At 37.3% G+C, this 25,243-nt stretch overlaps 1 protein-coding gene across 1 annotated transcript; it reads left to right on the forward strand.

The window, feature by feature from the left end:
- The first annotated feature begins 755 nt into the window (after nt 1-755).
- LOC113228567 (PDZ domain-containing protein 7-like) lies at nt 756-22,016 on the forward strand. Its single transcript, XM_026461917.1, has 7 exons — nt 756-891; nt 1,570-1,737; nt 7,431-7,582; nt 17,535-17,580; nt 19,603-19,683; nt 20,820-20,923; nt 21,729-22,016. Exons 1-7 carry the CDS (start codon nt 871-873, stop codon nt 21,778-21,780), a joined length of 624 nt encoding a protein of 207 aa, XP_026317702.1. The 5' UTR covers nt 756-870; the 3' UTR covers nt 21,781-22,016.
- Nucleotides 22,017-25,243: the final 3,227 nt, after the last annotated feature.

Here is a 25,243-nt window from a genome sequence, read left to right on the forward strand (position 1 = left end):
TATAGCGATGCAATAGCGCGTTTCCCGAACGCGTATTAAAAAAGTGATCATTTGATCACTTAGTCAGCTGTGAATCAGTATCAGTTAAGGATACGTTATTGATGTAGTAGGAAGTTTCTATAACAATACTTATTTTGCTTGTGAATAATGTGTGTGACCCCAAAAGGGGATAATGCCCCTTCCCAATTCCGCGGAACATGACTTTTGCCTATTGTTCCAACACCACTAAATCAAAACTTCAGACTACGAACAAAGCAAATAAATGCACGAAGCTAAAACGACTATAGGAGTTTTCTGAAGTGTATTAAGGAATGGTGTTGAAATAAGATTTCGGTACAACACTATAAATCAATCGAGTTTGCATAACGAATATTAAAATAACATTATTTATTCAAAACGAACAATTCGGATCCGAAAACTGCGTAATGGATGTTACGAACTGCACATAGGTGGAATATTTTGTATTATAAAATCATTTCTTATAATGGATGTGAAGATTCAGAATTGACAAGGTACCAAATATAACATCGGAAATCGGACAAATGAAAAGAGAAGAGCGTTGAATTTGTGTAAAAATAGAAAAGTCTCTCTAGTTTAAAAAAAGAAACAACAAAAATTCGAAAAAATTTTCTTGGACAAGTATTAAAATCAAGTATATAACCACATTACAACTACATTTTATTTCATGTGCTTTATTTGCGACGTCGTGGCAGTCAATTTATTAATACCGTCCAATTAAGAGAGGGTCAGCCTATATGAATAAACGCCAGTACAAATTCATTATTCAGCCTTCTCGTAAGAGCAAAAAGTGTTTTTACAGCAATTTTAACGCCTCAAAGTTTATATTCCGCAACTTCCGTCTCGTATAATATGGATGAAAAATTTAAAAATGTAAGTGGGTATTGCATTTAGCATTTTGTGTTATCATAATAATTATCACGGTAATAATTGTGTAAAATATTAAATGAACTTCTCCAGTCTAAAGTGATTTTCGATCCTTTCTAATATTTATCATCATTATTTTTTTTTTGTTAAAATAACAACAATGAGACGTAAAATCCATTACGCATATAATGACGAAAATATTTATTTTTTAATTATGATGTGACGGAACAAAGAACTCGTACCGCTGGTGTTAAGCGACACGCCTGTCCATAACAGTTGCAGTGCCACTCAGAGCTTTAAATCGCAAAGATCTGAGAGGTACTGCCACTGCACCCATCACCTTTAGATATAAATAAGTTGACAAGTCTTATGAACCCGTGATTTCACCAGCACCTTTAATCCTTCAAAACCGGAACGCAGTAATGCTCACATCACCGCTTGGCGGCAGAAATAGGTCAGATGGCAGTACTTCCCTGGACATACTCTTTCACAAGTAGTTCTATTGCTACTAAAATTACAGTTATATTATTTAAAGGTTAACAAACTTTTTGGTAAAGGCAACAAATAATTTGCTGAAAAATAAGTATATTTTTAGTTTTATATAATATGTATTGCCGCAGTGTTTATATAACGACAGCTCGTAGCAATTCTCCCAACGTTTGCTAGTAAAGCGACAATTTGCAGTCAAAACTACCAAAGGCACTCGAGCTAGAGTTGCGCAAGGCTTACAACCGGCCCTCCTGGGAGTCTAGTAACGAGGGCGTCCATGAGAGGGTCACCTTCGACGACACCATTTGGGGGTTCAATCTTGCTGGCGGCGCGTATTACAAGACTCCTTTAAGAATCACTCAGGTATGACAAAATATTTACACGTATGAAAAAATATTCATCTTCGAATCATATGGAAAGAAATTAATTCACCAAGGAATTTATTGTTGCCCAAATTGAAAAATTTGTTATATCTGAACCTGCAATTTATAAAACTGGCTATAATAAGTAAGTTTGTTTGCGCACTTAAAATTTTTTACACAGAATACACTGAACAATTTATAGTGAAATTCCAAGAACACCACGCGATCACTGTCAGCTCATCATACATCACTAATTAATGTAATATTATATACTAAAATTTATTCAACAGCCATATAAATGAAAGTTTTAACCTAAAATTAAAAGTAAATCCCGTTGCCATAAAACACTTAATTAGAAGGTTGTAATTATCATTTTTAGTCTTTTGATATTCATTTTATTTCGGTTTTGGTTGAAATAAAGCAGGTTGAAAGCCGGCTTCTGACAATTAAAATAATCTTTGGAACAAATACTTAACGTTGCGCCATAGGGCCTTTAAGAGAAAAGGGAAATTTGAATAAAATGTCTTTATTTGCAATTTTATTTTAAGCCTGAAAGTTCACCTTCGATAATCGTAATACAAATAAATATGTAGTGTATTTTCGGTGCCCAAACTCTATTCTTTTTGGGAACATAATTTTTCTGTCAATATTTAATTTTTCCATAAACCAATCATCAAAACCGTTAGACGGACATTCTTGACGCGTTAATACCCACAATGTTCTTTAGCTTATGGACTGAAACTTGACGTATGCGTATTTACTTAAAACATCGAGTACGTACTCGAGGACCTAACACTAACAAAAGAAAAATTACCAAGACTTGACTGTATGGTTTTAAACCTTTGCCATTTCCTTGACGGAAAGAATTAAAAAACAATCAAGCAAGCATGTGGACGCCATTTTAATTAAGGCAATTTTTAATGAATAAATTGAACAATCTTTGTGACGGGACGAACAAGTCTAGTAGTGCGCCTAGTATTAAGCTACACGCCGCCTGTCCATAGCAGTTACAGTGCCGCTCAGAGCTTTAAATAGCAAAGATCTGAGGGCCACTGGTACTACTCCTGTTGAGAAGTCCCATGTGCCTGTAATTTCACCAGCACCCATACCCTTCAAAACCGGAACGGTAATGCTCACATTACTACTTGGCGGTAGAAATAGGTAAGGTGACAGAACTTTCCTGGACGAACTCTTTCACATGAAGCTCTACTGCTACTAAAATCATAGAACGCGTTGTAATCATAGAATCATGCAACGACGCAACGGACCAGCAACGCCCGCATGACATCGCTCTAATACCTTCACACTTTTCTGGTGAGGGCCAACACATATTCGTAAACTTAGAATAATAACGCATAGAATGATAGTTTCATAAAAAACGAACTGTCACAAGTGAGGCAAAAATCAAATTCATGTAGGCGTAAGCAACTTGTATTTACGCTCGTCGGCACGCACACAAATATACAAATAATGATGCCATGGAATAACATTTCCCTCAAAAGTGGGGAAATTGTATCTTGCTTAACTCATCGTTAAGTTAGAGGTGCCTACAGATTTGCTCGATTTTGTCGATCGTTACTGTCGATCAGGTGCCTACAGATATGCTCGATTTTGTCGATCGTTACTGTTGATCGACAACGTCAAGAGTTTTCAAAAAATTATTTTTGGCAATCCTTATGGAAATGGCATTTATATCTGAATACACGAAGGCGGACACGACTTTTCTCAATTTCTAAATCCAAGATGGCGGACACGTCTTTTCGAATAAATGCAATATGGGAATCGTTTTCGAGGTATTCGAGGTGCTCATCACGAATATGGCATTTATTTCTAAATCCAAGATGGCGGACACGACTTTTGAAATAAATGCAATATGGGTATCATTTTCGAGGTATTTGGGGGTGCTCATTACGAATATGGCACTCATTTCTAAATCCAAGATGGCGGACACGATTTTTCATATAATGGCAAGTTGGGGATCGTTTTCGAGGTATTTGGGGGTGCTCATTAGGAATATAGCACTTATTTCTAAATCCAAGATGGCGGACATACTTTTCAAATAATAGCAAGTTGGGTGTCGTTTTCGAGGTATTTGGGGGTGCTCATTAAGAACATGGCACTAATTTCTAAATCCAAGATGGCGGGCACGATTTTTCGAATAACTTGGGTGTCGTTTTCAAGGTATTAGGGGCTGCTCATTCCGAATATAGCACATATTTCTAAATCCAAGATGGCAAAGAATTAGAAGAAGAAGAATTAGAAGTCTTGTCCCCCATCTTGTATTCAGATATACATGCCATTTCCTTATGGTTTACCAAAAATACATTTTTGAAAATTGTTGTCAACCATCTTGGATTTAGAAATTAATGCTACATTCGTAATAAGCACTCTAAAACTCCTCGAAAACGTCTATAATTCTCAATCGTTACTGTCGATCGACAATGTCGAGCAAATCTGTATGCACCATATTAAATACTACCCAATTCTTATTTAACTCATATAGGAACAAAAACCTACAAGCGAGTTTAAGTGCGACTATCGAATTTGAATATATAAATAGCCTGATATTATCTGTGGGTATGTTTATATGAAAAGTACACGATAACAATTAAGAACCTGAACCTGAAAGTTATTTATACACGATTTTGGAGAACTGACGATGACTTTTTAGTCAGTGTTAGTTTCCTGAAATAATTTTAGTTAAGAACTTTTGAGTCTGGGCAAGACAATTTTTTTAAAAGAGTGTATGATGAACAAGAATAATGATTTTTCACATGAAACTAATGAAGGCAAATACTAAATATATTTCGTAAAAATACTTAACGTAAATTCCCTACAATGTTGTTGCGGCGGTGTACATTTGTAGAAATTTGCAACCCTCGCGATATTGCCTATTCTCAAAAAATTACGTAACATAATTATTTTGAAACAGAATAGCAAAATGAGGAGAAAAAACCCGTTACTTTGCAACATTTTCGTATCTTGTTGCAACGAAATTAATTTTCTGTTTTAGTGAATATTTACATAAAAATACAAGTTGAAACGCGTTACTTCCTTGTGGAATGTGATGTTAGTGTCTAGTTTATATTTGTCTGATCTATTTATAAACCCAATTACCGCACATTTCGTCATTTTTAGGAAAAATTTTTGAGCTGCTCGCGGTGCAACTTGACCTTGAGCACTGACAGCCCGCTCGCTCGTGTAAGCCCACAGGGCGTCCTACAATTTGCCTCACTTAGCGTATGCGGGCTAGGTTTCTATGCGTTATTATTCTAAGTTCGTAAACCAATTCCACAATAAATAAATTGTAAAATATGACGAGCATTTATTATGTAGAAACAAAAAATATTCACAACAAACAATAATCTCAGTACTTACGGAGTACTGAAAATCCGATCTCAAAAGTCATTCATCCCCTAGTTTGCACTGCTATTAAAAAACTACTTAAAAATACTTCCTATGATTGATTAAATATAACTTTGCTTTTTATTTCATTGTCAAAATATCGTTGCTGATCCGAAGTTTTGATGCTCATCAAGGCTTCAGTAAATGCGATTCAACGCAGCTCGTTCGTTGTGCACAAACTGCATTCATTCCAATTCCGCCCATCAATCTGCCTCGCTCATTCACTGGGGCTTTGGGGCGAACTATTGTTCTGTTCCATTCGATCGATACTTAATAAATTCTTTCTCGTGGATTAGCTTTAAATGTATTTGAGAACAGACAACATTACCTATGGCGATTATAAATACACTGCTCAACAAAGTCTAGGAAGCAAGGTTAATACATTTTTTTTAATTTAACTGTTTCCTTGTATGTACATTAAAAGAAGCGTTATTTCATATTCATTTTAATGATAAAATTATAAAAGGGTTGTTAAGAAAAAAAGAATCAGAATTTATTACAAAATACAAGAAAAAATATTACGAAATAAAATTGTGTCAAAATATTTTTTTTTTTTTTATAAAATTCAAGAAAATCTATAGTAACAGTGAAAATTAATAAAAAAAACGATTAAATAAGTTTTTTTAATAGTCAGTAGGACCTCCCAAGTCATTAACGACGGCTCTACAACGGCGTGGCATACTAAGCATGAGGTAGCCTGTGGAATAAGACACCATACTCTGGACAAATGTGAATAAAATTCTACTGCTAACAACGTAATATCGTACTCGCGGAACATCACCAGCCCTGCAGTGTGTGCATGTGCATTATCGAGCATAAACATGAAATGTTGGCCGAGCTGCTGTCAATGAGGAATAACCGTGGGTTGCACAACTTATTCGTAGTATCGTTCCAAACGAGCTCAGTTCTTCCACCCAGGCGAATTCCAGCCCACACCTTTATCGTTCCGCCTGGGTATAGATGAACTTCCTGAGAATTTTCTGTGTGCAATGTGCAGTTTTTGACAAGTCTTGTTTGAGTCCACTGAAACAAGTCTTGTCAAAAAAGAGCACACGCGCTCACTGAGTTTTACTGCAGTGCAAATGTGCGCTAGTACACCATAAACAACTTCCTCGATTTCCCCGTCATTACAAATGGAACTCTTAGCGATCTCCGTGCATGAAGATGGACTTTATATTATACTCTTCTCCTAGCAGTTTGGTCACTAACAACCACTTGGTGCAGGGACCGCAGTTTTCCTACCAGTTGTCGTGCTGTAAAATGTAATACAATCTCCTTGCTATATTTTACATAAAACTGATCTTGTCTCTGGGTAGTGACCCTGTATCTTCCTCGGTGACGTTCAATTACATGTCGACAATACATAATCGACAAATTACGTTTGGTTGCGAAATAACAACGGATACAACATCACACTGATTGCGCCCAAGTTCCAACATACTCTCAGCCCTAAGCATCTCTTCCCGCATTAAATGACGACGACATGACGCTTAAATTCATAAAAGTTAATGAAAAGAACAATAAATTGTAACATAAGAAAAATAAACACGTAGTGATAATAAACTCTCAATTACTAAATTAGAAAAACCAGTGCTCTATACCCATACAATGTGTTCCATTCTAATTTCAAAATACTTTTCCTTTTTGTTTTATTTTTTAAATTTCGAACTATAATTTAATACAGATTTCATGTTTCAGTGGCCAGTACTTAAAAAAAAAATTAGTTAATATAATGGGCTTATACGCTAGACTTTGTTCAGTAGTATATCTTAGGATAGCTAATGTTGAATAGTGTTGGTAATATCAAAATTCATCAGAAAACTTAATATTTATTTATTTAATACGGTACACGTAGGTCAATGTCCGCAGGTCACATTTACTCAAAATAACATTACATCAATTTTTTGCAAATTATTGTAATAATGCAATCCACTTACAATTGTATACATCTTGTTCAATAATACATGCAAAGTTGACCGAACAGCACTATAATAATAAAATAGACAAAAATACGAAAATGTTACAAAAGTAATAAAATTTTAGAATAATTGTGATAACAAATAAGCACTTGTAATATTTTTGTAAACTCTTAAAATTGATTAAACTTGGTGAAACGGTTTAAAAATATATTGATTCATACATTGACCTAGATTCATATGAAGTGAAAGCCATTTTAAAAGCTTTCAGTTATGGCCAAAAATATTATAAGATTTGTGTTGGAAAAACATAGAAGCAACAATGCATAAAACCATATTATGTCACAATCTTTTAACAAGATTTGTCTTTTAGGTAAAAGAAGGCAGTAGAGCCGACCACGCAGGAATGAAAGTGGGAGACTTGCTGGTACGAATAAACGACATCGATTCTTCAACTTTGTCTATACAAGAAGCACACGACATAATCTTAGAGTCTGGAATTCAAATAAAACTTGCTTTGACAGCGTACGTATTATTACAAACAAATTACAAAAATTATTATGTACATAAAACAATATCATTAAATATAATTTGAAACAAATACACAACATTTATTATATACATACAGCTTTTGAAATTCATTCAATAACTTTTAAACATAAAAAAGTAATCACTGACGCTTATACATACAACTTTAAAAGTTGTGCCCTATACTGAAGTTTTCGTTCCTAATGGTACAAGACACTGATGCCATGACATAGTCTTGACGTCTAAAGTTTCAAAGAAAGTCAACCTTAGTTAGCAACTTGTGTCTAAATGAAAGTAGTTTGCGGAGTTTCCATCATTTTCTTAAGATGCACGTTTTCATTCTGCACCTTAAAGAACTTATTATCTCAGAAGGCGATTGAAAGAAGTAGTGGTATGCACTTAGTACGTCCTTCTTAGTCTGAAAATTTGTGAATAAGTTATTAGCAATTAATAGATTCAGGCATTACTTTACGGACATCCATGTTAATAAAAATGGAAGTTAATTAAGCTGCTACTCCGCGAACCCAGTAGAGGTCCAATCATGCAGAATTGCTTGCGTTAAATTTTTTTTGCATTAAATTAATAAAATAAATACCTAACACAAATGCAACTATAGTCACAGATATCACCTCTAAAAGAGTACCAAATACGAACGAACAATCAATAACCCCTGAGGATGGCTTGTAAAGACGCGAAACACCTGTCGGGAATATTTTTGGTGGTGATCATATCTGTGACAGTAGTAGCGCTTGTATTATTTATTTTATTAATTTTATGCGTAGTTACAATGAGAAAATTAAGTGCTGTAAGAATGGTACGAGGAGAGGGTGGGCGAAGTAAAATACTGGAGTCTCCAACGGCGTTTAATCACGGAGGGAAATTAACATATGAGGCGTAATTGAGGATACGCCTGCGTATCCGGAGCTAGCAAACCGTCTCACGAGGTGGAAGCGGCAGACGGCGAGCGAATACAGCGAACGACAGAACTACAAGCTTTCAACGAAGTATTCCAGCAGGCGTGGAAGTACTTAGAATGACACTCGTAGGCCCTATCATTCGATATAAAACATTTGTTTTTTAAGAATATTTTGCAGTTGGCCACTGATGGCCTTGACTGCACCACCGGAAAAGGTGACGAGCTGAAGGCTCATAACCCCTAAAATAAACTAAAAACTAAACTGAAAACTAAGTAGTGGGCCTGAGGGCGCCCAAGTGAGCACAGACCTCGGCTCAGGGCGCTACTGGAGACTTCCGCCAGAAAAGCGTGCTAGATAGCGTGTGGAGATAATCTACCCGTGTACGTGCTGAAATGAGGGGCTCTACGACCGCGTCGGCGGGACGGTTGGTGTGTGTAGAGACGGACTGATTGGTGTCGATCTTTTTGGCCTTCAAAGTAGCGAGTGATGTCGTCAGGGGTCGTCAGGGGTCGTCAGGGTCGTTGAGGACTTCCTTGGCCGACGGGTCCTGCATTCGAGGTGGGGGTGTATCCTGAGGGGATAGTAATTGGATGCAGCCACCATGAGGGGGTCGAGGTGGTGAGGAGCAGAGTCAAAGTATATCCTCGGTGCCTGTTTCATGAATTGGGCTATTGTGGGGAGCCATAAGTCTATGTGGAGGTTAGCGTTGCGCAGATACCACGGGGCACCCGTCGCGTTGCGGATGAATCTATTTTGTTGAGCCTGCAGGCGGTGTATGAGGGTGGAATTTATCTGTGCGAATGCGACGCTGGCGTACGTCATAATTGGGCAGAAGCAGGTCTTGTACAGTCTCACCTTATTAGGAAGGGACAGTTTACTATGCTTATTGAGAAGGGGGTAGAGGCAGCTCATTATAAAGTGAACGCGATCGTGGATGATTTTCACGTGTTCTTTGAATGACAGTTTCCTATCGAGCGTAACTTCTAGGTATTTACCGTTCCGCTTCGGCGCAGACGTACGGGGAGAAGGCGAAGGCAGTTCGCTGCTCGCCTAATCCCCGAGTGAGGCCAGCGGGATCTGGACACGGACTCACTACTTAGAGTATGCAAATCTATTAATACCAGGTCCCCTTTTCAGTGCTCTAGGCATTATTTTCTGCTTTTATCTACGTATTCTTTTCTCTTCTCTTCCTTCATTTTTTGTATTTCTTGTGTTCTTTTCTGGGTTACTGGCATTATTAGAAGCCGTGGTGAAATTTCTAGGATGAATTTCTCATTCTGTATTATTTCTCTGAGATCGTGTTCAACGTCATCACGAGTTCTCAACTCACGTCCAAACGTTAAGTACGCCGGTGTATTTCCGTATGAACAGGATTTGGTTCTGATCAAGTCATATGATCGTCGGCCGCAAGAATTATAAGCTGAGTCTTTACGTCACGGTTCCGTCTATCCACTGGGTACATTACAGGATGATATACTGGCGTGACTCCGTGGCGGGTATTCAGCCAAAATGTTATTTTCTATATGATGCTGCTTACGAATTGGGTGCCAATATCACTAATGAAACGACGAGGTGTCCCGTATCTCAGAATTATTTCATTGAGGAGTATTTTGGCACATTCCTCTGCTGTAGCTTGTTCCAGAGCAAATAACTCTACCCGGCGGGTAGTCACATCCTCTACAATGAATACTCAGTTATGGCCATTTCTGGTTCGCGGCAATGGATCGAACAGATCGAAGGAGACGACCTCAAATAGCTGATTACTGGCTGTTGTCTAAAGTAGCCCTGCAAATTTTTGGTTCGAAGGCTTGTATCTCCGACACTCTAAACAGTTGCGAATGTAAGCTTCTATCTAAATTCTCATTCCTTTCCAGAAGTAGCGCTGAGACTCTCGTTCCATTGTCTTCTCTTTACCGTAATATCCCGCCACTGCGTCATTATGATATTTATTGCAATTAAATTGGTCTGTTCTTGCTTTGGTACCACTAATTGACCTTCCTCGGTTTCGCTACCTGGGGAGTATCCATGTAACAGACCCCGGTCCACTATATAAACCCTTTTTGCTCCAATACTGAGCATTCTCCTCGTTAGTGCTCTCTAGACCTTCGCCTATCCTTTGTGTGTCGTTGTCTTTCAGTTGTGCCTCTCTTATTTCCTGCTTGCTGCTGCTGGACATATCAACCACCGCCGTACATATGCCACAGTTGTCTTCAGTTTTGGGTTCGCACGCTGGACAGGATAAGGAGTCAGCGACTGCATTAGTCTTTCCGCTGATGTATTTTATAGTGATGTCGTAGGGTTGAAGTTGCAGAGCACAATGTGCTAGGTGACCTGTAGGCACTTTAGGGACATAAGCCACCTAAGCGCCTGATGATCAGTCATGACTCTCTCTATCATCTCCTCCCTCTATGTAACCTCTAAATTTGTTGCCATCTCAAATTACTGCAAGCATCACGTTCAGTTGTAGAGTAGTTTCGTTCTGATACGGTCAAAAGTCTGCTCGCGTACTCTACGGGGTATTCAGTCTCGCCCTACCTCTGCATCAAAATTGCACCTACAGCGTAATTACTCGCGTCGATCTTGATGATGCACTGTTTTGTCCCATTTGCTTGGGCGAGAACCGGGCAGTTGGAAAGCAGCTTACGTAATTTTTCCAAGGCTGTTTGCTATTCCCATTTCCAAACAATATTTTTCTTTGTGAGGCGGTTAAATGATTCCGCAATACTAGCGAAACTAGGTATGTATCTTTTATACCAAGAATTCCTGCAAAATAATGAGGACACTTTTACACTTAATGGTCATCCCGCTAAAGACACCGAACACACTATTGACACAGGCAGTCATAAGCCGATCCATGTGCCACCTTATAGATTGTCTCCATTGAAGCGGGACAGCTTGAATAAAGAAATCACCGAAATGCTAAACCAAGGCATCATTGAACCGTGCTCATCATCACCCTAGTCGGTTTCGGTAGCGATGATCCCAAAAAAGGATGGAACCACCAGAGTATGCATCGACTACGGCCAGCTGAACGCCATCACTACTCCTGATGCGTATCCATTATTATTACACAATATCAAGCCTACGCCATTTATGACCATTATAGATCTACGCGCAGAATATTGGCAAATCAAAATCAAAGATCCGTTCAGGAAGCGCAACGCGCCCGCCACTTTCAACGAATGATAGAGTTTCCGGGTGACATGGTTGGTGGAAGTTGCGAAAAGTGCAAACGTTTATGCCTCACGAATGCTTCAGTGGATACGTTTGAGTCTTGCTTCATTTGGGTGACTTCAGAATAAGTCAAGTATACTTCTTGTTTAGGTGCGAAGCTATCACGAAGTCTTCCATTAAATTCTATCCAAGTACTGACTTCATTCTTCACTCCCTGCCACCAAACTCCTGCTTCATCCTTAAGGAGTAATGGTAATTCGTTCAAGACGCTTCTGTCCGTAATGTTTTCCGCACGTTTAAAAATATTTACCGCTGCTAAAAAAGCTTCAACTATCTCGGAGTTCTTGCATCCGTTTTAAGTATAGTTGCAGGTTGTAAATGAACCTGTTCGTGCTTCTTTCTCTGGCGACCCCAGTTGGGATAGAAGTCGTTCAAACTGTTCGGGTGTGAAAGTAGCCACCTTCTCTTTCTTCGTCGGCTTCTTGATGCGAAAAGTTGTCACACGTCTACTTTTTGTAACGAATGTAGGGCCTCCGGAACTACATCGTTGTCTCAACTTGTTACTCGGAGATCCGAAGAAGTCCTCCTCACTCATCCGACTCTTCGTTAGGGTTTAGCTTTCGACCGTCAGAATTGTCAATCGAGGCCACGAGTTGAAGCGCCAATGTAAGAATGGTGCGAGGAGAGGGTGGGCGAAGTAAGATACTGAAGTCTCCAACGGAGACTCACGTCTTAATCAAGGAGGGAAATTAACATAAGAGGCGTAATCGCAGGTGTATCCGGAGCAAGCAAGCAGTCCCACGGGGTGGAAGCGCCAGACGACGAGTGAATACAGCGAACGACAGAACTTCGAGCTTTCATCCAAGAATCCCAGCAGGAGTGGAAGTACTTAGAATGCCATGTAGACCCTATGATTCGATACATGACCTTTTTTTTGGTTTGGTCAGTTGGCCGCTCATGGCCTTGACTGCGCCACCGGATCAAAGGGTGAGCTGAAGGCTCATTAAGGATACAAAACCATTCTCTTTCAACGCTTATATATTAATTTAGGAAACGCTTTGATAGCGTGTTCTGTTTTGGTCCTAATATCATCCAGCGGTGACGCGTCAAACTAAACAAAATTCATCAACACTAATTTTAGTGAACGCTTTGGTAGTATATCCTATTTCGATCCTAATGCCATCCAGGGATGGCCCGTTGAACTAAACAAATTTCATCCATACTAATTTTGGTGAACAATTTTATAACGTGTTCTGTTTCGATCCTAATGTCATCCAGCGCTGGCGCGTCGAACTAATCGTTGTGAGGTGGTGTTATATAGTGCATGAAAAAAAAACTCACAAAAATGCAGATATTTTTCACAATTGAACCTCCCCTGGGTTCGCGAAGTAGTAAATTAATGTACTACCATTTTTATTATGTTATTAGCGTATTTTCATACACTTACTATGATATTCAGTTAATACAACAAAAATACAAAATATAAGATTGTACTATACTAAACAAGCTGCTGTGCGAGTACGAACCTAGCTGCCCAAAACTTCCACGAACGTGCTACAAATGTAACTAGTTTCTACGATTTTCTCGGAATGACGCATGTTCTAAAAGTCCCGAGAACTAATTTAAAGTTTGAAGGGCAGTACTTATTAATTGCATCGCATATATCTTTCGCACCGGTTAATTTAAAAGGCGGTCTTATATTGACTGTATTGCAGTAAACCATCTCAATGTAAAAAAGAAAATGAGGTTATGTAACAACCATTATGATTATTATATATACAGTCTTATTCTCTGGATACAGACTTTATAACTTGGGCCTTTTCAAGGCGAGAGTGAATAGGCATTATTTAGGTGTGCATGCTCCATCGTCGACCTCATCGTTACTTTCCATCAGGTGAGATAGAAATGCGCACTTAGATTTAATTTAAAAAAAATTGTATACCTGGAAGACTCTAAAAAAATGATGTTCTCAATGCGTCAGTATTTTTTTTTGTCTGTTACGCGATTATTCCGACATTTGTGAACCGATTTCGATGATTCTATTTTTGTTGGAAAGCGGATACCTCAGTAGTAGGTTCATTCAAATTTGAAGAGAATATTCCACCTCTAAGGGTGGCAAATTAGGGGATGAATCCGGTTTATTGTATTTTACCCACTTTTCGTTAACCGATTTCAATAAAACTGCACGTCACATTTTTTATTTTTTATTATGTAGACAGCAAACAAGCATATGGCCCGCCTGATGGAACGCGGTTACTGTTGCCTATAGACGCCTGAAACACCAGAGGCGTCACGAGCGCGTTACCAACCCTTTAGGACGCTTCTCAAACCCCTTTGAAGGACTCCATGCTGTGTTAATTCCACAAACTAATTATTGCTGTGATTAAATTGTACGTGGGAGGAAGCTCATCTGAAACAATACGAGATCAACTCGGTTCCAGAGTGTGAGGATGGACTCCCTGCCGGTGGCGAGCGGTGCGATGATAAAGTGTTGCTGTTCGCATCATGGCAAACACTTCTTCAGAATATTGCCCATAGTACAGGTGATAGAACAGACATAGAGAGGCAGAGTCGCTCCTCGAAGACAGTGGTTCAATATCGTCTCTAAGCACAGGATCGTCAACAATTTTCATAGCACGTCTTTGAACCCCGTCGAAGGCTCCAAGCTGGCATCCTGGAGCTCCGCCCAAAGATGGCAGCAGTATTCTATGTGGGGACGGACTTGTGACTTATAAAGTAGCAGTCTCTGCTCCGAAGTAAGCCAGCTTGATTTTGCCATCTAAGTGATTACAAACTAAGACTTCCATAAGCGTTTCAGTTATCATTATCAGTTATCCGCGGTAACGAACACAGCGAAAGCGGATAAAGCAAACTTTTGAAGACGGTTATTTTTATGAAAAATTTTTTTTAATTATTTGGTATAACTTATTTTATTATTTCCGTAATGGGAATAATTTTAACTAAAAACACAGACTACAAATACTGAATCGATGAAACGAATTGACAACATTAATCAATGAATTTGTAAATGTGAATCGATTTTAAGAAATCTTATCAATATGCAATCTTTTGTTGTTTATAAGTTTGGAATCTGTTAACTCCAATGGTTGTATTTATTTTCGTTGAATTATTATCTGACACTTGCGTTTTCGTATTTTTAATTGTTTAAACTCATTAACATTAATTGAGTATATTTTAGTCGATATTATACTTTGTTGGTGACCTTAACTAATTTTAGATTAACAATTGGATTTTCCAGAATGATTTTTTAAAACTTTGAAACAGAAAATTGTAACCCGTTTTTAAACCATATCTCAACTCAATCAGATCCAGAATGCCCTGTCTCATTTAGTACGTCTTACGACAAAACGTGAGTCGTATCTTAGTTAAGGTATTAAACCTATTGGCATCCGCAATGACTTGGTGGTGGAAATAGGAAAATCAATTTATTTATGTGTCTTTAAACACAAAAAGTACAACGATATTATATCAATATTTTTAAAATCCTGGTTAACAGGGTCTTGTAATCAAACTCTCTATTTTATAGAATTCAGACATTTTCACAAGTCTATTTAAGCTAAGTTAGACGATTCACCTGAAGGGAAAAAGGTTTACCGTACTAAGAAAGGTGTGAAACATACATCGCAAATGTGTTTTCTAGCCGTGGGACAATATATCAAGCTCCGGCGCTGAATCTGCCCTCCCTTCAATCTGAAACACAGCAGTACTGCATTGCGGTAAGGGCGCAGACAAGTTCCGCATAAAGAAGGTTGTGCTAACACCAGTTCTATTACTCCTGACATCTCGTTAATAACAGATCTGATCGCTAAGATAATAATAATGTGCTAGACAACCAAACCAATCGCCTGGTCTCAAAATAGGGAATTCCCTGAACTATGAGTATCAAAGCAACGGAATTGACTATAGGACACCTCCCAGAACAACCAGACTAGAGTCCTGCCGACAATCGAACACGGCATCTCCACATCCAGCGCCCACAGTGTAAACCGTTAGGCCAATGAGGTCGTGGATAATAGCTAAGAATAGGACGACTCATCCGAAGTACAGAGTCTGATGTGATTATACAACGAAAAAAGGATAAATACATAATCTCGTTATTAAAAATAAGGTCTAGCTATAAGTGTTTTCAGAATTTTATGTATTAATATATATATATATTTATGTACAAATATAAAATCGGTCAACAGTCGATCTAATATCCACAGCTAAGAACAGCGAACGAAATATACAATATCCTGAGAATAAGCAGTCTTGTACAAAGGTCTTTGTTCTACGGGTGAGTAGAGATGAGCGTGTAAAAACTAATGCGAATGCAGGACGAGAAAGACGCACGCAAGTGGAGATCGGTGATTTATGTCTCACCGCAGCAATTCCCAGAACACTCAAACGAGGGAGTCTACTTTCATCCTCCATCCAACACCCGTCTGAAACAATTACTGAAAAATAATTAATACTCGACCAAATTAAAAGACGCATGATGCGAATGAAACTTCATACTTGACATTGGTGTCGAACGGAGAACGAGAGTACAGGGCCAGAATCAATTTCTAAAAGTTCATTTCCTAAATTGGTCCTACCGGTGAATACCATCGGGCCACCGAGGTCGTCATCGCTATAGCACCAATATTTTGCTCTGTTACTTGGATTACTGATCTCCATACTCTTTACACTTTGGACAGTAGCAAATTGCACCCCTCGTGGAAGAAAGGCGTAACTTTTTTTTATTACTTTTCAGGACGGACACAAACGTAACGCTTTTAATGAAAGTTGTAGTTCTACTTGTATGCAAGCAACTTTACAGCATAACAAAAAATAACTCTCTACATGCCTAATTAAATTACAACAAATCACAAATAAAACGTTTATTATACGAATAAAAAACAAATATTTTTGGTTTTAATTATAAAATTCCTTTATTGCTTAAGATTTTAAGAATTTATCAGCATTGTAATATTGCTTACTTACTTTTTGATTGATATTTACTGTACTTTATCATATTTATAGACAAGTCCTTCTTCCAAGAGCGTTTGAGTAAATATTTGAAGAGCTTTTTCACTTATAACTTTTTGCTGTGAAAAGGAATCTATATTATTATTAAAATAAATGTGTATTGAAATTTATCTTTTGTTACCATTAATAAAACTAATATATTACTTATTTGAAAACAAAATTAGAGTTACTGGTTATGCTTGTAAAATTAAATTGTAATAATAATGCCTTTTGGAGGATTTTTAGCATAAAACTTTAAGAAAAATAATATAATATGTGGATGAGAGTTTTTTTTTATGTGATTGCATTTCAATTAAAAACAGCAGTAATTGCATATTCTAATTACTTATGTCACACGTTGCCTGTACAATAAGTCGTACAATATTTCAAATGTTATAAATTTACATTATTATAAATTTCGACTTATTTTAAATAAAGAACACAATGTAAACAAACATTATTCCATAATAAATACTGAGCTAGTTTAATTTTACGTTATTTTTGTATCAGATAAAAAGGGGTCGTAAGACTGTCACATACCCTTTGTTAGTTCAGAACATTGAGATACATTCTCTTAATGAATCAGAACAGTTAAAAAAGCGATATAACTTAAAATCGTCTTTAAATATATTATCAAAAAAACATTCCAAGTTTGGACTTTCTTTAGATTTTTAAATTTTCTACAAAACTAAAAAAATCTAAATTTAACGTTGAACTTTGATAAAGTTCAACGTGGAAAAACTGTGAATGTTTCATAAAACAATAGCATTTCATTATTTTGACAAACAAATATAAATAATATTGATAATTAAAACACGGCTGTTAACTAGATCTTAATTTTTTTCCAGGCCCGATGTGGAGGAGACCACGCGCTACGTGTATGAAGACCAAGTAGTGAGTATTCTATATGACATCATCGAATGCAATTTAAAACAAAGTGATTGCAATATATTAGATTTTGTTTAAGGTAATCTTTTTTTATGACACCAAGTGACTGGACGTACAAGTCGTGCCCCTGGTGGTAAGCGACACGACTATCCATAACAATTGCAGTGCCATTCAGAGCTTTAATTCGCAAAGATCTTATAGACAATGCCACTGCACCCGTCACCCTAAGACATAAATTGACAAGTCCCATGTGCCTGTAATTTCACCAGCACTCTTACCCTTCTGAACCGCAACGCAATAATGCTCACATTACTGCTTGGCGGCAGAAATAGGTAAGGTAGCAGTACTTCCCTGCACGAACTCTTTCACAAGGAGCTCTACTGCTAATAGTAGCAGTAGAGCTCCTAGGATGATCATAATATAACTTGTTTCCTTGTAAGATGTTCTGAGCCTACCAAGAATAATGATAGCAGCAACCATTTTCACTAAATTAATTTATTCATGTTGTGATTGATTCTATCAAGTCTCGATGGACTAAATTGATTAAAGTCAATGCTTTCCAATGAGCCGTTGAATTTTTTAACTGGAAACTTTTATATTGAAAAAGTTATCTAGCCACTGTCATGTCAGCGTTTCGTCTATACTAGAGCTTTCAGTTTCACTGCATTTGCGCGTCCCGGGAAAACATATGGAGACTGTCCCTGTTTTTAAATTTTTATAAAGCAAAACAAAATCTTATAACTAATTACAATCTAGCTTTTTTCTAATAAGCAACTTTAATTTAACATAATTTCATGATATAAAAGTAACTTATGTAAAGAAATTTTCGATCACAATATTATATATTTTAATATTAGATAAGGAGAAGACACTGTGTTCATGTGTTCATAGTCTGTGTCCAGGAAAAAATAACGAGACTTTTGGAGATTGTTTTAAACGTAGATTTTCATTCTTACAGGCTCAGTATTTAGGCAGTCAAAACATAATATTTTTAATTAAATTCTTTATTAACACAAATTGAAATTATAAAAATTATTTATGAAAATTAGTTTTTCATTTTTAGAGAGTACGTAAGAAACTAAGAGCATTTAATACTGTTTCAGATAGAGAGGACCTGATTTTAATTACCGTTCTTCAGTCTCCACAGATTATACTAAAGCTCCACTGTATAGTGTTGCCATGCACATGTAACCAGAATAAAAAAAATACTGTCGGTTTTATTTTTAATACTTTTTGTTAAGTGATTTAAGTTTCAAAAGCCGTGAAAAGCCGTGGTAGGCAAATGGCTTAACCTACTGCCTCTCAAACTGAGGTCGTGAATTCGGATCCGGGCTCTCACAGCTCTTGAGATTTTTCGGAATATATGAGCGAAAACATTTGAAATTTACCATGACCTTTCCGGTGAAGGTAAATATTATGATGAAATCTACACGTCGAAGAAGGCTCACAAAACTCGGAAAACGTATGAAGTCCCCAACCCGCATTGGGCCAGCGATGATGAAGTCTGAAAAGTCTCGATATTACACGGAGGAACACTGGCTCTCATGTTACAGGTTATCCTACTTTGAGAGTCAGGGAATTTATCTTGCAATGTTCTAACCTTAATGTTTTGCAGTAAACTAACGCTTGGAAAGAAATACATTATTGTTATTATTATTACTCTTAAGACTGACAAAATTAGATTCGAGTCTCGAAAATGCTAAAAAAAATTGTCGGGAATAAAAATTTTCCAGACCGAGATTCCCGGGATGTAAGGCTCTAGTCTATATAAAATGCGTAGTTTAAGTTACTGAACTGTTCCTTCACTACTATAACTATTAAATGACAACTCAAACGTGAAAGTTCGCAATTCATCTGTACATTCTTTTTATGTACGTCAATGAATTTTATATACCATTCATATCAAAGAAAACAAACTCATTGAACTATTAATACGATTTTCTTTTTCCTACACAATATCCTCAGTATTATTTTTGTAAAGTAATACACAACTTTGCGAACACAGAAGGGAAAACATTTTTTCTACAGGAAGAGGAATTACGCGAAATCAGACGTCGCCAAGCTTCGGAGAAACAAAAGAAAGCGAAAAAATTCAACGGAGCCAAAACAGTGAGTGTAAATTATGTACCTAGATATTAATTTTGATGGTATAGTAAAGCAATTTTAATTAAGTGTGCTGTTATTACGTACAACTATTTAAAAAATTTAGCAATCAAATGTTTTATTTTGATGACAGATTTAGATTTTCCAAAGATACAATCTTAACATACTATGATAACTCCACACAAACGTAGCAGCGCGGTTTGTGTGATGCGCGCCCGCCAGCGTGCTCTGTACGGACGTATACATTCGCCTAGTCTAACGGTACACTCGCAATGCATAGCACTGGTCATCTCATGCGCCTTTCATTATTATGTTAATGTGGTGTGTGTCTGTACACGTCCACGGTGGCGGCGGCACGGATACAAACTAGCCGCGCTGCTACAATTTTTATGGAGTTATCATATTTGTCTTATCATATTTTTGATATACCAATCTTGCGGATACTATTCAAAGACCAATGGCGTAACTTATTTTTTATATACCACTAAATGCCAAAATAGTGAATGGAAGAATAAGAAGAATGAAGTTTTTCTTAAACTCTCAAGAAGGAACAGTCGCTGAATGTAATGTAAATGTATTTTGTAAATTAAAGTCCACAGCAAACTATTCGGTACCCTATTTAATATTTTGTTGCAACAGTATCTTACTTAGTAACAGTATCTACAAATTTAAAAAAAAATCCATCTGATTGTCGTCCACGAAATGAAACGAATATTCGTTTACGACTTTTGGATTTGGTTAGTCAAAGTCTTGCAATTAGATGAAATTTCATTAGATGTCGTATTTTTTTTACAATAAAGCCACATGTGAACATACGTCAAAGGTGCTTTTATCATATCAAAGTTATAAAAATATTGCGAACTACATGAAACAAATTGTGTACATGAAATTTTATAACTCTCCTATTCAATCATAACAAGTTATTGACTAATTTCGTTCCTAGAATCTTTAAATACTTTCTTCAAACATTGTAATTTGATAGATGTAGCCGTATTACATCAAGAGTCGGACTAGTGAAGTAAAATAATATTACTATTCCACGGTGAACAGAAGAACTGCGAAATCAAAATTCAACCATTTAAAACTGTAGAATCTGTAAAAACTTTCACAGCAATACATTTTTAACTTGATTTTGTTTACAGAACGAGGCATGGAGCGTCGCCTGGCCGTGTAGCAAGAAACGTGACGTGATGTACAAAGAGTCCAACTGCTTTCTCGTCCCGAGCCACTACGAAACAAAACACCCGTAAGGGTTAAAATTCTGCATTCCTTAATTTTACCAACATGCTTTTGGATTTGAACCCAAGCCTTCCATGAATCATTATTTAGAAACAGCTCTTTTGATAGTCAGTTTTGAATTTGTTTGCAAAGATGAATGTGTAGCATTCTACTTTTGAAATTCTAAAGAGCGGGATCGAACTGTGAGGTGTAGAACTGAATGTATTACAAATCGACGTAAAATAATCAAACAACAAGTACTTTGCTTTTGATTTGAGCATACCCAAGAAAAAAGAAGACTAGGTGCGCAACCAATAGTACACTTCTAAAAAATGCAACTTATGTTGTACCTTTAAATTGTAAAAAGCGGCTTAACACTTCAGGGACGTTTTAAGACAAGTAACAGTTTCCCCATACGGCTGTGCCTTGTAAAAGTGAGTCAAAATAACAATAGCTAATTCAAACTGTGGCCTTTATATTACCACCTCTGATTTCATATTAGTTCATTCTTATCAACAACATGCCTACATAATATTTGCTTATTTGTCAATAAAAATAAGCATCACATACAAAATATCACTGATAATGTTTCATAGATCCCGTAAAAATAAATAATTTACGTACTTATCGAAAATATCTAAGGTTCACTCGGAATCACTGTGAAACCCTTATAAATTTTGCCGAAATCTTTTGTGCCCAATTTTTTTCTTATCGTTTTAAGGAGGTTCTCTTTCTTATACGAACCCTGCCTATCCAAATATATTTTTTTCCTAAACAGTATAGGTAGTTAAGAATTAAACATTGTGTGAACACATTTTCTTCTTTTATTTCAGGGATAAAATAAAGTCCAACGTTAAGTCATCTAAATCGGTGTTCATTGCCTAGAAATCTACTGGAATTTGTTTTAAACTTAAGTTATTCATTATTATAGGCACAAATGTGGACAAAGAAGATTGAATTAATCAATATGTACCAACTTATGTAAATAATTAATATGTATTATGTAAATTTATTTGTATTGTTGATTTTATCATTTTATTTATTTTAGTCTATACCCACATGAAAAAAAACTCATAATATATCTTTATTTATCTGTCAAAGTTTTAGAAATAAAGTTACCTCACCAAATTGTTGGAATTTATTGCAATGAAAGTCCAGTTTGGGACACTTCCCCTCATCAGGCAAGCATCCCGGTCCCATGTTGGGAGTTTGACCAACTTTACGAATACTTAACATGACGAGGCTGCTGATTTTTAGTGATGCCGGTTGGGAATTCGATTTTCACGAAATTCTTGTTCAGTTTCAACACAATCTCAAGCAATTAGGTCTCCTATGAAATTGGTTTTACTATGGATCCATTTCGTTACAAACACCGACAGTTATATTGAAATAATTAAATAACAGTTTATACAAGTACATGATTTCATATATATTAGTATTTAATTGTCACTTTGAAATATGCAATCAATGAGTAAAAAATTTAACATAAAATTTACTGTAATCAAGAACCCCATACGTCAAAAAGTCAACAGCACATCACTATTGTCAGTTGATCTATGTTAAAACGAAGTTGATGTTGTTTTAGGACTAATGAGCTTCTCTGAAGTTTCGTCACGATATCCCGCCAGTGATACGGAATACTTGATTATGCATCCAGAGCCAGCACTAAAGTGATTCTTACTTATTTTATAAGATTGGAATCGTGGAAATACGAGTACTCGACTCCGGAGCTCGCTGCACGCTCTTCGTATGAAAAATAAAATTGCACTGTTTAACGTTGATACATTGAAGAGAAGTTAATGATGTGGAGAATCGATTTTCAGATACTTTCAGAATTTTAAGCTGTATCTTTAGCATGGAGGTTGATAAGAAAGAACTTACCTAGTAGGTAGGTAAGTATCAGTGTTATAGTGCTTTGTGTAAGTTTAACTTTTTCTTAAACGTCATTTTTGTTAGTCTTTTGTTGTTCAAGGTTTTTAACCGACTTCAAAAAAAGGAGGAGGTTCTCAATTCGACTGTATGTTTTTTTTTGTATGTATGTTACGAGATACTTCCGCCATTTGTGAACCGATTTTGATGATTCTTTTTCTGTTGGAAAGAGGGCACCTCGAAAGTGGTCTCATTTAAATTTGAAGAAAATATTCGTCCTCTAAGGGTGGTAAACTAGTAGATGAATGACTTTTGAGGTCGGTTTTTTAGTACTCTTTACTGAGGTTAGGTTATTTAACTATATTTTTTTATTTTATTGCTTTCTTCAACAAAGTTCTGAGAAATAAAAGGTCTGATTGTAACATAGGACCTATCATATCCTTCCAAAAATAGTCCAACTTTCCCCTTTGAAAATATTGCGACATGTTTAACAAGGGTCATCATAAATATTGGGAAGTTCTTCCTGTAAGCGGGCGTGTTGATATTGGCGCCGGTTGCGAAGTTTTACAAGAGCTAATGTTAAACGCAGTATCGTCAGACTGTTTGTCCATAAGCTGTATTCAGGTTTAATATATAGACAGTTTGCTTACGTTGGTCAGGTCAATTGCTAAACCACCATTTTTTTTGCAATATCCTGTTTTAACATAATTTATCTATTTCATATTCAAGCGTGGGCATGCAAGCAGCGCAAAACCGACTACGGACTATGTGACAATCTTTTGGCGTCCATCAGACTTGCGCCTGAAATAATGATGATTATGATGAAATTTAAGTCATATTAAAAGTGGCCGCACACGTGAAAGCTACCTCTCTTTGTGGTATCGCAATTATTTAATTAAAGATGACTACGAAAAACGCCGCGGTAGCCTAATGGTTTGACTTACTGCCTCTGAAGCAAAAGCCGTGGGTTCGAACCAGGACTGTGACCTCTGAGGTTTCGGAATTTATGTGCGAAATTTAATCTGAAATTGACCACGAACTTTTCGGTGAAGGAAACCTGCAAGTCTACGAAGTTCACAAGCCTCGGAAAACGTGTAAAGTCCCCAACCCACATTAGGCCAGCACGGCGGACTATGTATAACCTCATTTATTTGGTCTGTGGCCTAAACCCTCGCCTGAGGGGACCCATGCCTAGCAGTGTGACATATGAATAAGTTGATGTTGTTGTAGTTGACTGAAATTATCACTCATTCATAAATTTTATACAAAAATACTTTGTAGATAGGATAAGTTAATTTAACCTTATTTTTCCAATCTTACCACCTCTTAGATCATGTGTCTGATGTCGCTATATCTTTTTTCAGTCCTCTAAACATATTTATCATACAGATACGTACACGTAAACCATCACAGTGATGTTTTCACTTATATAAATGATGTTTACACTCATAAAAATTGTTATTAACATGTTAAGGATCGTACGCGCTCAGAGAGCAGTTTTAAAGGTACGCCCCTACAAGAGCCGTATATGAATATTGTGAAGTACTTACTATACGCCAACTCTTAGTTCTCCAAACTATACTACGTCAACACGCTACTCCTTCCAGTATTTACTTCATTGCAATACAGTAGACGTGTGAACATCATTCCCCGAAGTGTTATCTATAAAACTTCTTTCAGACAAAAGTTCTTTAATTTTTTGGGACGATTTATTTTAACGTGCTTGATATCCACTAAAGTGGCAACGTTACTGCCACCACCACCTACTGTGGCTAAACGCCGCATTTGGCATTATGCGTCGGCAGATTGGGACGGTATGCGGGACTATTTTGCATCCGTTCCCTGGCGGCAGCGCTGTTTTAGTGAGGTGGATCCAACAGCTAGCGCGACTGCCGTTGCTGATGAGATCTTAATCGGGATGGAATACTACATCCCGCATTCGGATCTCGTCAGTAAAGGGAGGCGCAACCGCTGGTTCAACCGCGAGTGTGCTGTGGCTGTTGAGAACAAACAGACGGCATACCGCGCTTGGATCAGGGGTCTAGCTTCAGACGATCCCAATACGAACTCACTTAAAACAGCCTACAATAATGCCACCAGGTCTTGCAAAAGAGCGTACATCAGAGCGGATGCTCAGCGCGTCGCACGAGTTGGCCTAGAACTCTTGACGCATCCCACAGGTAGTCGTAGCTACTGGCGTCTGGCCAGAGCCGTTGCGTCGAACTTCTGCCAGCCCTCGCTGCCACCGCTGAGATATTCTGACGGCAATCTAGCCCACAAGCCGCAAGATAAAGCCGACCTCTTGGCAAATCTGTTTGCGGCTAACTCCTGTCTCGACGACTGTAACGCACAGCCACCAACTCTACCTCACTGTGGCTACACGATGTCTGATATTCGTATCAGACAATGCGATGTGCGTACGCAGCTGCAGTCTCTCGACGTCCGGAAAGCTAGTGGTCCTGATGGTATCCCAGCGATT

Source organism: Hyposmocoma kahamanoa, unplaced genomic scaffold (assembly GCF_003589595.1).
Source record: "Hyposmocoma kahamanoa isolate Upper Pololo Valley unplaced genomic scaffold, ASM358959v1 232, whole genome shotgun sequence".
NCBI lineage: Eukaryota > Metazoa > Arthropoda > Insecta > Lepidoptera > Cosmopterigidae > Hyposmocoma > Hyposmocoma kahamanoa.